Source organism: Equus przewalskii, chromosome 3, assembly GCF_037783145.1.
Source record: "Equus przewalskii isolate Varuska chromosome 3, EquPr2, whole genome shotgun sequence".
Lineage (NCBI taxonomy): Eukaryota > Metazoa > Chordata > Mammalia > Perissodactyla > Equidae > Equus > Equus przewalskii.
Genome location: NC_091833.1, coordinates 65,444,400 through 65,459,038, shown reverse-complemented (window position 1 = coordinate 65,459,038; position 14,639 = coordinate 65,444,400). Strand labels below are relative to the sequence as shown.

The window sequence follows — 14,639 nt, the reverse complement described above, 5'->3', positions numbered from 1 at the left end:
TTACTGCTTAAAAATTTTGCATTGATCCTTCACTGACCTTAAATTTGAAGTAAAGAATACTTAGTAGTGCCCATTATTTTTTATAACCTATCCCCTGATTATCTCTCTAGTCTATTTTCTCTCCTTTATTAAAACAAAACTGTTCATCATCACTGCACTTCTGCCAGATCTTTTGGATAAACCTTCATATCTCAGTTTGATTGTTCTCAAATTATTATAATTCCTCACAGGTGTCCATTTCTAAGATGAAGTGATGCTAAATAACATGCAACTATAAAAACTCAGTGCCTTAAAACAACACTTTCTTTCTCATGCTGTATGTCCATTTAACGAGCTGCAGTTGGTGCATATATTTTTTAATCCAGAACTCAGGTTGACAGAATAGCCCATATTTGAAACACAGCCTGTTGAGGTAACAAAGGAAAAGAAAATTCTGGAGTATCTGGACCCGCCAATTAGGTGTTGGTCCTTGAATGATCAAAGACACTTAGTTTATAGTCGTTGCCCAGAGAGTACTTCACGTTTCCACTAAACGCAGGGCTAGGAATTTCATTGGTATTAAATATTTGGTATACTTGATGAGGATAACTAATGATTGCCATGTTAATGTTAAAAGTTCCCTACGTCAGTATAATAGCCTAAGAGGATACTGTCCATTAATTCCTGTGTCTATGTTTTCAGTTTGAGGTCAAATATTTTAAATAATAAACTAAAAATCATTCCAAAAGACAAATACTCAAGGAAGCAAACATAAGGACATTTAATTACCTTCGGGAGGGGCTTTGCAGGCTTGCAGTGTAGTCCTCCAACAAATTCAAAGTGAGGTAAATAAGGGTAAGGAAATTCAAAATCCCAGGAAGTTCGAATCAACCACATTTCAGCTTTCCCCATAGTCTCACATATTGTGGTAGGTTTTCCTGAATAAAAAGGAAGGGTAATAGGGGAAAAACAAACTGATTTGTTAAGTGCAAAATGTTTTACCATCCAATTTTCTAAGAAAAATTCATAAAGACCCAATTTGAGGCCTATGTAACGCATGAGAAATCAACTGGCCTCCCACTCATCAAAAGTATACCATAGTGAGATTATGAATAACCAAAGTCCAGAACAAGGAAAAAGTCTACTGATAATACAGTCTCTCTGCTTGAGGTAAGCCTGAGCCCTAGTCCCTGCTCAAAGCTGTCAAATGCTCCCAGCAGGAAAAACTCAGGCAGTGATCCTCAGCTCATGGTGGCAGTGTCTCCTCCTCTTCTCCAATTCCAGTTTATCTCACCCTTGGTGCTCCAAAAGGCTTTTGATATCTTTGAAAAAGGACTTTTGTAATTTATCCATCTTTCTCTGGTGTTTCCAAGTGTGCTGCCATAACTAATTACATCTTACCAGGACTGGAAATCTTTTGACAAACTTTTCAAAAGTGATTATCCTCTTGCTATCCAAAATGAAATTTCCTGTTTCAGAAAACTTTGTTCTCTTTGATGAAGATATAGCACTGTATGATAATCTGGAGGCAAAATATTTGCTCTTCCGACATATTTAGTTGTTTAATAGTGCAAAGGTCACCTTTCAAAGAAGTGGCAACCATTAAGCATTAACACAACAAGAACTCAAATTAGGGACTCTGATTAAATCATTTTCCCTTAGTTAGGAGCCAGAGCTTCATTTCTAAATTCTGTTCAGTTATTGTGGAATAAGGAAGGTTACTCAGACATTTGGTGTCCTTCCGAAATATATATTCAGTACTATTGATAAGAGGAAATCATAATTACTACAAGGTTTCCCAACATATGGCTTTTTGAATATTCTCTTTGATGTTCTAAGTGCACTAAGGTTTGATCAAAAAATATAAGGGATTTTGAACTTACCAGGACAATCTATCTGTATAAGAGATCACAAGCAAATATCCATAATTTATGGGTTTGATCATGATAATGACAATGATATTTAAAATCCAGTTTTATATTCTGTATGTATCTCATTTTGGTACCTCATCGGAGTCGGCTATGGGTATAATCTTATTCTCTTCATGTGATATTTCACTCCCTCCTCATTTGTACGACAGTATTTTTTTTGAGATATAACTTATATACCATACAAGCCTTCCTTTTAAACACAACTGAGTAGTTTTTAGTATATTGGTAAAGTTGTACAACCATCACCACTATTTAATTTTAGAATATTTTCGTTTCCCTACAAAAAATCTCATGTCCGTTGGCAGTCAGCCTCTATTTCTCCCTCTTCACAGCCCCTGACAAACATTAATCTACACTCTGTTTTTATTGGCCTATTCCAGAATAATCTTACATCATTTCATATAAATGAAATTATACACTATGTATTCTTATTGCTACCTTCTTTCACTTAGCGTAATATTTTCAAGGTACGTCCATGTTGTAGTATCTATCAGTATTTCCCTACATATTTATTGCTGCATAATGTTTCTTTGTATGTCTATACTTCATTTTGTTTATTTATCAGTTGATGAACATTTGGGCTCTTTCCATTTTTGGCTACTATGAATAATGCTCCTATGAGCATTCATGTACATATTTGTGTGGGCATATGTTTTCATTTATCTTGTATGTATACATTGTATGTATGGAGTAGAATTACAGAATCATGTAGTTTATAGACTCTCTTTCTTAACAAGATGATATCTTTTGCATCTTAAATCTCTTCTCCTGAGATGATATCTAATGTGCTTAATGTATCTTATTGAAATGAAGACAATATAGTACAAGAGGAATAAAAAGTAATGGATTTGGATAAGACGTTATGAGAAAATGTTCCAAATTTGGAAATCAAAAGAAATTATGGTATGCCCTTTTGATTCCATGCTGCAGAATTTTGAGCAAGCAAAGAAGGATTGTTTAAATTTTAGAAGATTGTGTCTATGGTTTACTCAGTCATTTGTTATTGATTTATTACAAACTTTTGAGTCCAGATACAGTAACATTGTGTTAACTTGTATATTTCTGTGTAGTAGAAAGGATCACCTCCTAAATTATGATTTTATTGTCCTATAGTATACTAACCACTGTTATGTGTAACCTAGTACTATTATCTTAACATTCCTTTTATTCCCCAAAAATGTTTGTAAATAGTTCTTAAAAATATTTTTTGAACCTAATTTGCATCTTACTGATTTCTTCCTCAGTGATTTGGATTGATCTATGGTATAATTCACTTAATAACTATTTAAGAGTTACAAGTTATATTTTTAACATTAGAAAAATATATGTAGAGTGCATTTTTTTTTAGGAAGATTAGCCCTAAGCTAACATCCATGCCCATCTTCCTCTACTTTATATGTGGAATGCCTACCACAGCATGGCTTGCCCAGTGGTGCCATGTCCACACCCGGGACCCGAACCAGTGAACCGTGGGCCACCAAAGCAGAACATGCTCACTTAACTGCTGTGCCACCAGGTCGGCCTCTATGTAGAATACATTTTAAAGTGAGGGTCCTGAATAACCAAATGACAATCTATAGCTAACAGCATTTTTTTTTTTTTTTTGAGGAAGATCAGCCCTGAGCTTTCTGCTGCCAATGCTCTCTTTTTGCTGAGGAAGACTGGCCCTGAGCGAACATCTGTGCCTATCTTCCTCCACTTTATGTGTGGGATGCCTGCCACAGCATGGCTTTCCAAGTGCTGCCATGTCTGCACCCGGGATCCAAACTGGTGAACTCCGGACACTGAAGCGGAACGTGCGAACTTAACCACTGCGCCACCAGGCAGGCCCCGCTAACAGTACTTTTTTACTTTATGAAAGTCAAAGAAATATTTTCCTTCTATTTATCAAGTCTTAATTATTCTTTCTCAGATTATTGATATGCTCCCCAAAGAATATTCTAGCGGGTCAAGAATTGGGAAAGAGTCAGAGACAGAGTCATACCTTATCTCTAATGCTTCACTGTGTAAGAGGTTCCAAAACTGAGTACCAAACTGTTAAAACCAGAAGTAAATAAACAATTTTGATCCAGCCGTTGATCAGTCACTCCCTAATCCATGACTCAGAAAATGTCTGCAAGATGAGATTCTAAGTTATCTTTTCTCAGTTTTGCCTTTTGCTGCTTGATTCTGACCATGGATAAGTGATGGGTGAAGCAGTCTCTGCCTACATTTCTTTTAGGATCAAGTCTTGAAGAAATAAGCACCTGCTTCTGTCACAGAACACCTAGAAAAGTCTCAATGCAATGTGTCGGCCTTGATGAGGTCATATGCCTCCTTGAACATGTGGCATATTCCTTGACAGCGTATTTTATTGAAAACACTCATTTTTTTGTGTGAGTTGTGAGGAATGATTTCTCAGAGAAAAGTTAGAATAGATACCAGAAAAAACTAAAAGAGTTGCTGCTTTATAAAATAAGAGACCACAACTCTAAAGGAAAGTTTTAATATTTGAAGGAATAAACTTAACCTTAATAATGATAAGGTATTAGAAATACTTCTGCTAAAATTAGCAACAAGGAGAAGATGGCAGCATAGACAGACTCTGAACACACTTCCTCCCACTACACAACCAGGTTACAACTATTTTTGGAAAAATTATCCTGGAGAGAAAACTGAAAACTGGATGAAAAGAACCCCTACAAGAGACAGTCCTGACTGAGGCAGAAGAGACAGAAATTCTTTCTGAAGAGAAGAAAAGCCACATTCGTGAGCCACGAAGTTTCACAGCCAGCCAGGTGAGAGCCACACTCAGGTACACAGCCCTTCCTGGAGGAGTGGGGACCTGCGTAGCTGCCTGTTACCACTATAAGCACCCTTCAGACTCAGAACAACTGAGATGAGTGTCCTACTATCTTGCTTCACTGGTTGTTAACTGCAATAGGGAATACCCCAAGAAAAGCTATCAGATGAAAGCCGAAAAAACCCAACTCTTAAAGCGCCCATGCACAAGTTCACCCATCTCAAAGAGCAGCCTAAATCACCAGAAAGAAGGCTGCACAGTCCTTTGGTGAAAAGGGACTCACCTGGTAGGCTCTGGGTGTATCACAGTGAGAGGTGAGACCTCTCCAGAGACTGAGACTTTGACTGTAGTCATTGTTGTGACCTAGTGCAGGCATGTTGATGCTGGCAGATGCCGTTGAAGTTCTTCTCCTGACCTGTTAGCCCAGGGGCCTGCCACACCCACTAGAATGCAGATTTAATCCAATTCAGCCAGGCCAGGAAGCCTGACAGAAGGACAGGCACCACCCAACAGCAAGCCTTCAGGCTACTTGTCAGCCTGCCTAGATTGGGGGCCATGATCCTCTACAGGCAGGTGAGTGTGTCTGTCTCTTGTCTCTGTGGCACAGGGCCTGCATGAGATAAAGTGTGGGGGTCATTGGTGGAGAGGTGGGGGCTTCTGCAGTCGGACAACTGGGTATACTCCAGGGATTTTGGAAGTGTTCATGGACCAGGATTGTGATGATGGTGTGTGTGGACCTGTGGGTGGTGGGGCTTATCAGTGGCAGAAGACCTGTGCTTCACAAACAGCCACAAAGAGGATTGGCCTCACCTTCCAATGCCTGGAACAACTGGATGTTCCCATGCTTAGGGCCAGCCCTACTCAGCTGCAATCCTAAGAGAGCTGTCAAAAGTCTTGGAGGCATGAGACCTACAGCAACTGTAAGCGCATAAGCCTAGTAACCAGCTACACTGGGTACCTGCCCAATCAACAGGAAAACTGCAACAAGAGTGTGCTATTAGAACTTGCAGCCAATGGTTCTGGGGCTCCCCAAACCTGATTTAAAGTAGCTAGTCAAGAAGGGAAAGACTAAATTCTCTGAGTTCCTGCAGAAAAAGCAACCCTGTCACAGAAGAAGGACACTTGTAGCCCACACAGGGGTCACTCTTGGATCATTTGGGCTGGGGATGAGAGGGAAGCACTCTGCTGGTCCTCAAAAGGAATATCTTACATAAGCCCAGTTCTCCAAGATCAAGAGACATAACTGACTCACCTAATACATAGATATAAGCACAGACAAAGAAGCATAATGAGGAGGCAGAGGAATATGTTCTAAGCAAAGGAACAGGACAAAACTCCAGAAAAAGAACTAAATGAAATTGATATAAGCAATCTACCTGACAAAGAGTTCAAACAGAAACTCATAAGGATGCTCACTGATATTGGGAGAAGACTGGATGAACACAGTGAGAACATCAAGAAAGCATTGGAAAATATAAAAAATAATCAATCAGAAATGAAGAATACAACACTGGAAATGAAAAATTCACTAGAGGAACTCAATAGCAGATTAGATGATACAGAAGAATGGATCAGTGCACTGGATGAAAGACTAGAGGAAATTACCCAAGCTGAACAGATGAAAGAAAAAAGAATGAGAACAGTCTGAGGGAACTCAGGGACAATATAAAACACACTAACTTTCATATTATAGATGTCCAAGAAGGAGAAGAGAGAGACAAATGGGCAGAGAATCTATTTGAAGAAATAATAGCTGAAAAGTTTCATAACCTAAGGAAGGAAACAGACATACAACTACAGGAAGCACAGAGCACCAAAAAAGATAAATGCAAAGAGGCCCACACCAAGACAGATTATAATTCAAATGTACAAAATTAAAGATGGAGAATCCTAAAAGGTGCCAGAGAAAGGCAACAAGTGACATACAAGGGAAACCCCATAAGACTATCAGCAGACTTCTCAGCTGAAACCCTGCGGGCTAGAAGAGAAGGGGATGATATATTTAAAGTGCCAAAAGGAAAAACCCTACAACCAAGAATACTCTATCCAGCAAGGTTATCATTCAGAATCAAAGGGGAGATAAAGAGCTTCCCAGACAAGCAAAAACTAAAGGAATTTATCACCAAGAAACCAGTTCTACAAGAAATGCTGAAGGAACTTATTTAAGTGAAAAGTGATGATCACAAATAGGGATAAGAAAATTATCAAAAAAAAAGCCCCAGGCAATAAAATCCCTAAAAATGGAAAAAATATGCTAAAGTAGCAGATGAACCAAGTATGAAGATAATATGAAGGTTAAAAGACAAAACTACTAAAATTACCTATTTCAATGATAAGAGGGTAATGGATAGGCACACACAAAACAAGAGAATAGAGATTTAAAAAACATAAAATGTGGGAGGAGGGGAATAAAAGAGTAGAGCTTCTAGAAAGAAGTCAAGGTAAAGAGATTATCAATTCAATGTAGAATATTATATAGGAACCTCATGGTAATCACAAACCAGAAACCTATAATAAATAAACAAAGAAGTAAGATGAAAGATGTCAAACATATTACTAGAGAAAGTCATCAAATTTGAGGAGCAAGAGAGGAAGAAAGGAACAGAAAAGAACTACTAAAACACCCAGAAAAAAAGTAACAAAATGGCAATAAATACATGTTTATCAATAGCTACTTTAAATGTCATTGGACTAGTTCTTCCAATCAAAAGGTGCAGGGTGGCTGACTTGATTAAAAAAACAAGACCCAAATATATGCTGCATACAAGAGACACACTTCAGACCTAAAGACACTCACAAACTGAAAGCAAAAGGATAGAAAAAGATACTCCATGCAAATGGCAAAGAAAAGAAAGCTGGGGTAGCAATACTTATATCAGACAAAATATACTTTAAAACAAAACTGTAACAAGAGACAAAGAAGGGCACTACATAATGATAAAGAGAACAATCCAACAAGAAGATATAATACTTGTAAATATGTATGCATGCAACATATGAACACCTAAATATACAAAGCTATTATGAACAGACATAAAAGGAAATTTAGACAATAACAAAATAATAATAGGGAACTTTACACTCCACTTACACCAATGGTTAGATCATCCAAACATAAGATCAATAAGGAAACATTAGCCTTGAATGACACTTTGGACCAGATGGACTGAGTAGATAGATGTAGAACATTCCAGCCAAATTCACAGAATGCACATTCTTTTGAAATGCACGTGGAACCTTCTCCAGGATTGATCACATATTAGGCCATAAAACAAGTCTCAATAAATGTAAAAGATTAAAAAAATACCAAGCATCTTTTGGGACCTCAATGGTATGAAACTAGAAATCAACAATAGGAATAAAATCAAAAAAGCCACAAAAATGTGGAGATTAAACAAAATGCTACTGAACAACAAGTGGGTGAATGAAGATATCAAAGGAGAAATAAAAAATTACCTAGAGACAAATGAAAATGAAAATATGACATGCCAAATTCTATGGGGTACAGCAAAAGCAGTTCTGAAAGAGAAATTCATAGCAATTCAGGCCTACATCAACAAATAAGAAAAATCCCAAATAAACAATCTAACAGTGCACCCAAAGGAACTGGAAAAAGAAGAAGAAACAAAGCCCAAAATCAGCAGAAGTAAGGAAATAATAAAAATCAGAGCAGAAATAAACAAAAACAAGACTAAAAAAGCAATAGGAAAAATCAACAAAAGCAAGAGATGGTTCATTGAAAACATAAACAAAATTGGCAAAGCTTAGCTAGACTCACCAAGAAAAAAGAAAGAAGGCTCAAATAAATAAAATCAGAAATGAAAGAGGAGAAATTACAATGGACACCTCAGAAATACAAAGGATTATAAGAGAATACTATGAAAACCTATATGCTAACCAATTGGATAATCTAGAAGAAATGGATAAATTATTAGAATCATATAATCTTCCAAAACTGGATCAAGAAGAAATAGAGAATTTGAATAGACCAATCCCCAGTAAGGAGATCAAAACAGCAATCAAAAACCTCCCCAAAAAATAAAAGTACAGGACCAGATGGCTTTCCTCGTGAATTCTACCAAACATTCAGAGAAGACTTAATGCTTATCCTTCTCAAACTGCTCCAAAAAGTTGAAGAGGAAGAGAGGATTCTTCACTCATTTTACAAAGACAACATAATCCTGATACCAAAACTAGACAAGGACAACACAAAAAAAGAAAATTATAGGCCAACATCGCTGATGAACATCAATGTAAAAATCTTCAACGAAACACCAGCAAATTGGATATAACCGTACATTAAATAGATCATACATCATGATCAACTGGGTTTTATACTATGAATGCAGGGATGGTTCAACATCCACAAATCAATAACGGGATACACCACATTAACAAAATGAAGAATAAAAATCACATGATCATCCCAATAGATGTCAATAAAGCATTTGATAAGATACGGCACCAATTTATGTTAAAAACTTTAAATAAAATTGGTATAAAAGTAAAATACTTCAACATAATAAATGCCATATATGACAAACCCACAGCAAATATCATTCTCAATGGAGAAAAACTGAAAATTATACCTCTATGAACAGGAATAAGAAAGGATGCTCACTTTCCCCACTCTTATTTAACATGCTATTGGAAGTCTTAGCCAGACCAATGAAGCAAGAAAAAGAAATAAAAATGATCCAAATCATAAAAGAAGAAAAGAAAAGAAAAGAAAGAAAAAAGAAATCATTATTTGCACACAACATGATTTTATATATAAAAAATCCTAAAGAATCCACTAAAAAAATTTAGAAATGATAAATGAATACAGTCAATTTGTAGGATGAAAAGGCAACATACAAAAATCAGCCGCATTTCTATACACTAACAGCCAAGTTGCACAAAGAGAAGTTAAGACCAAAATCCCGTTTACAAGTGCAACAAATAGAATAAAATACATAGGAATGAACTTAAGAAAACAGGTGAAAGATCTGTACACTGAAAACTATAAAACATTGTTGGAGAAAATTGAAGAAGACACAGAGAAATGGAAAGATATTCTGTGCTCTTGGATTGGAAGAATTAACATAGTTAAAATAACCAGACTTCCTAAAGCAATCTATAGGTTCAATGCAATCCTCATCAACGTTCCAACAACATTTTTCATAGAAATAGAACAAGGAATCCTAAAATTTATATGGAACAACGAAAGACCATTAATAGCCAAAGCAATCCTGAGGAAAAAGAACAAAGCTGGAGGTATCACACTCCCTGATTTCAAAATATGCTACAAAGCTATAGTAACCAAAACAGCATGGTACTGGCACAAAAACAGAAACACAAATCAATGGAACAGAAATGAGAGCCAAGAAATAAACCCACACATATATTGACAGCTGATTTTTGACAAGGGAGCCAAGAGCATACAATGACGAAAGGAGAGTCTCTTCAGTAAATGGTGTTGGGAAAACTGGGCAGCCACATGTGAAAGAATGAAAGTAGACCATTACATTACACCATGCACAAAAATCAACTCAAAATGGATTAAAGACTTGAATGTAAGACCGGAAAGCATAAAATTTCTAGACGAAAACCGGCAGTATTCTCTTTGACATCGGTCTTTGCAGCATATTTTCAAGTGCCATCTCTGACTTGGCAAGGGAAACAAAGGAAAGAATAAACAATTGGGACTACATCAAACTAAAAATTTTCTGCACAACCAATGAAACCATCAACAAAATGAAAAGACAACTTAACAATTGGGAGAAGATATTTGCAAACCATATATCACATGGGTTAATATCCAAAATATACAAAGAACTCATATGTCTCAACAACGAAAAACCAACAACCCAATTAAAAAATGGGCAAAAGAGCTGAACGGAGACTTCTCCAAAGAAGATATATGGATAGCCAACTGACACATGAAAAGAGGTTCAACATCATTAGGAATCAGCGAAATGAAAATCAAAACTACAATGAGGTATCACCTCACTCTGGTCACAATGGCTATAATTAGCAAGAAATAAAACAGCAAGTATTGGAGAGGATGTAGAAAGAAGGCAACCCTCACACTGCTGGTGGGAGTGCAAACTGGTACAGCCACTATGGAAAGCAGTGCGGAGTTTCTTTAGAAACTTAAGAATAGAGCTACCATATGATCCAGCTATTCCACTGCTGGGTATTTATCCAAAGAACTTGAAAACACAAATGCATAAAGATACATGCACCCTTATGTTTATTGCAGCATTATTCACAATAGCCAAGTCTTGGAAGCACCCTAGGTGCCCATCAAGGGACAAGTGGATAAAGAAGATGAGGCATATATACACAATGGAATACTACTCAGCCATAAGAAATAATGAAATCTGCCCATTTGTGACAACGTGGATGGACCTTGAGGGTATTATGCTAAGTGAGATAAGTCAGAGGGAGAAAGTCAAATACCATATGATCTCACACATAAGTAGAAGATAAAAACAATGACAAACAGACACACAGCAACAGAGATTGGATTGGTGGTTACCAGAGGGAAGGGGAGGAGAGAGGAGGGTGAAAAGGGTGATTAGGCCCACATGTGAGGTGATGGATTATAATTATTCTTTGAGTGGTGGACATGATGTAATCTTCACAGAATTTGAACTATATTAGGATATACACCTGAAATTTATATAATGTTACAATCCAATGTTACTGAAATAAAAACAAAATTTTTAAAATTTAAAAAAATTAGTTACAAGGAAAACAATTCTAAAATTCATATGGAGACACAAAAGACTACAAATAACCAAAGTAATCTTGAGAAAGAAAAACAAACCTGGAGGAATCACACTTCCTCAATTCAAACTATAATACAAAGCTATAGTAATTAAAACCATTTGGTATTGGCATAAAAACAGACACATAGACCAATGGAACAGAATCAAGAGCCTCAAAATAAATCGATGCAAATATACTCAATTAATAATTGGATTATTTGGTTTTTTTGCTATTGAGTTGTATGAATTTCTTATATATTTTGGATTTTAACTCCTTATCAGATACATGGTATGCAAAAATTTTCTGAAATGTCATAGAAGATATTCAAATGGGCAACAAGTACATGAAATGATGCTCAAAATTACTCATCATCAGAGAAAAGCAAATCAAAACCTCTATGAGATATTGCCTCATACCTGTTATGATGGCTATCATCAGAAAGACAAGAGATAACAAAAGTTGGCAAGAATGCTGGGTAAAAAGGATCCTTGTGCGCTGTTGATGGGGATGTAAGTTGGAGCAACCACTATGGAAAACATTAGGGACCTTCCTCAAAAAATTAAAAATAGAACTACCATATGATCCAGCAATTCCACTTCTGGGTATATGTACAAAAAAAAGGAAATCACTATCCTAAAGAGATGTCTGTACTCCCATGTTCATTCCAGCATTATTGACAATAGCCAAGACAAGGAAACAATCTAAGTGTACATTGATGGATGAATGGATAATGAGAATGTCATTGTATATACAATGGAATATTATTCAGCCATGAGAAAAAAGGAAATCCTATCATTTCTGTCAATATGGATGAACCTAGACAGAATTATGTAAGCGCAGTAAGTCAGACAGAGAAAGGCAAATACAGTGTGATATCACTTGTAGGTGGAATCTAAAAAAAACCAACAAAACAAACTGATGGATACAGAGACTAGATTGGTGGTTGTCATATTGGGGTATGGAGGGTGGATACAACAGGTGAAGTTGTTCAAAAGATACGAATTTCATTTCTAAAATAAGGAAGTCCATGCATGTAATGTACAGCATGGTGAGTATAGTTAGTAATACTATATTGTCTATTTGAAAGTTGTTAAGAAAGTCGATCCTAAAATTCTCATCTCAAGAAAAAACATTTGTAACTATATATGTTGTTGGATGTTAACCAGACTTACAGTGGTGATCATTTCAACATATATGCAAATATCAAATCATTATGCTGTACACCTGAAATTAACATAATGTTAGGTGTCAATTATGTCTCACAAAAATAAAAAAACCTAAATAACATAGGCAGGATACTATTTCCTCAAAGATTAATATATTATGCAAAATCATTCTTAATACAATTATACGAACACTTTCTTAAATAAAAAAATCAATTATGTGAAAGGAAAAAAGAAGGAGTAAAAGACTTGCTGAAATCAAGAGAAACATTGCGCTCAGGACCAAAGCTCAGCAGATGCCCTCTCATTCATTTTTGAAAAGAACGAGAACAACAAAACAGCGAGATAAGTTAAAAAATCTGGAAACATGGTCCTTCAGAGAAAAATCTATTTTTTCCTCTTTGAGAGACAAGAGCAGACGAAACCAAGATATACTTATTTATTTTCTAGTATTGTGCTCGCTTCATGACAATTCCTGCAATGAAGCAACCAAGCCTAGGTAGTATGCAAAGAGAAAACCTAAGAAATAGTAAGTTAATTAGAAAGAAAGCAGAATGTCTAAAAGAAATAAACAAGAGAGAAAGAGATCAAGTTGTGGGAAATCACACTGTTAGATGTAGGTTTTCCCAATGTTTAAAAAATTAGTAGCAGCAAGTAGGATTTATGTATAAATATAAAGAATATTCCTTTCTCTGATATATTATAAGTACTCTAACATCGAAAACAAACAAACAAAAGAATCATTTCTTTGGCCTAAAACAGCACAGTCACTGTTTAACCCCAATTTCGCAATTCCACGCCCCACAGGAGTTTGAGTCTTCACTTAGAAATACCTTTTTAAAGTTTTTATACACTCAGATAAATATTTACATTTTACGTACTAAATAAGAATCCTTACTACATGCAAATTTCTCTTACCTAAAACCTTGCTATAATACTCATCCCATTCTGGAAACAGATAATATAAGTACATCACATCACTCATTACGTGCAATAACCAATTCTCCAGCCTCTGTACAAAAGTCATGTTGTCTGGCAGTCCTGTTGTGCTTCCAGGAACATATGAAGAAGGGGCGGGAAGCCCACCACACAGTCTTTCAATGGCATTCCCCTCAGAAAACCGAAAAGAGTATATAAATGGAATATTGAGAAGCTCAGCCAACAACTCCCCACAAAAGCTTAAAGGATCAGCAACACAGATATCAAACTTAGCTGCCTGAAGCCTGCTGAGTAACTCCGTATTTGTGATAACAGCGTCGCATACTCTTTTGTGTGTCCTTAAAAAACTCTTGAACATTTCTGGCAGTTTTACTTGCTTGTCCCACCAGGACATTTTCGGCAGTTCAGAAGTAGTTATATAGAGAAAGGTATTGAGCTCTTCCATGTAAGTCTCTTTAGTTACTGAAACTTGAAGGACCTCTACATTAAAGGGAATCTTGGTATGATCCATCAGAAGGCTAAATGAGGGCACTAGGAGGGTTATTTCGTGCCCACGAAGATGGAGCTCTTCCAGAATAACTTTTAAATTAATCCAATGACTAAAATCTGTGGGCCATACAAGTACTTTCCCAGTCCTTCCAGAGTCGAGGAAACACAGATGCAGCATGAAAAGGACACAGAAGCCTTTCACAGTCTTCATGATCAGCTCCCGCTCTGTCAAAACCTGGACTTAAACGAAGTGCATGAAGTTCGCAATGCAGAGAACTCTTCTTTGACCTTCTCAACCTATTTATAGTAGATTGGGCTGAACTTTGAACAGCATACTTTGTGTCACTGATTAAAATTAAAACAACTGCTTTGATAAAGAAAAGGTCAGTAAAGTCAATAAAATGAATTAGAAAGGAAATCCTCAGAACCAGAGATTCAAAACTCCTTGTAGAGGATGTGAAAATAAAAAGAGGCTTAAAGTTATTTACAGATCAAAAATAATTTGTAAATTCTATTAAGAAAATCCATTACCATGTGATGCATATTCAATTAGGATTGAACTTAATCTTTTTCTCTGGTTACATATGATTTTCATTTGAG

General features: G+C 36.2%; 1 protein-coding gene across 1 annotated transcript in view; it reads right to left on the bottom strand.

The window, feature by feature from the left end:
* LOC103567068 (UDP-glucuronosyltransferase 2C1-like) overlaps nucleotides 1-14,324 on the bottom strand; it is a 35,279-nt gene extending 20,955 nt beyond the window's left edge. Inside the window, exons 1-2 of the mRNA XM_008543659.2 lie at nucleotides 13,530-14,324; nucleotides 769-917 (exon numbers count right to left, since the gene is read on the bottom strand). Coding sequence (XP_008541881.1) covers nucleotides 769-917; nucleotides 13,530-14,250 — 870 coding nt within the window. The 5' untranslated portion in view covers nucleotides 14,251-14,324. The remainder of the gene's footprint in view (nucleotides 1-768; nucleotides 918-13,529) is intronic.
* Between the last annotated feature and the right edge of the window lie 315 nt (nucleotides 14,325-14,639).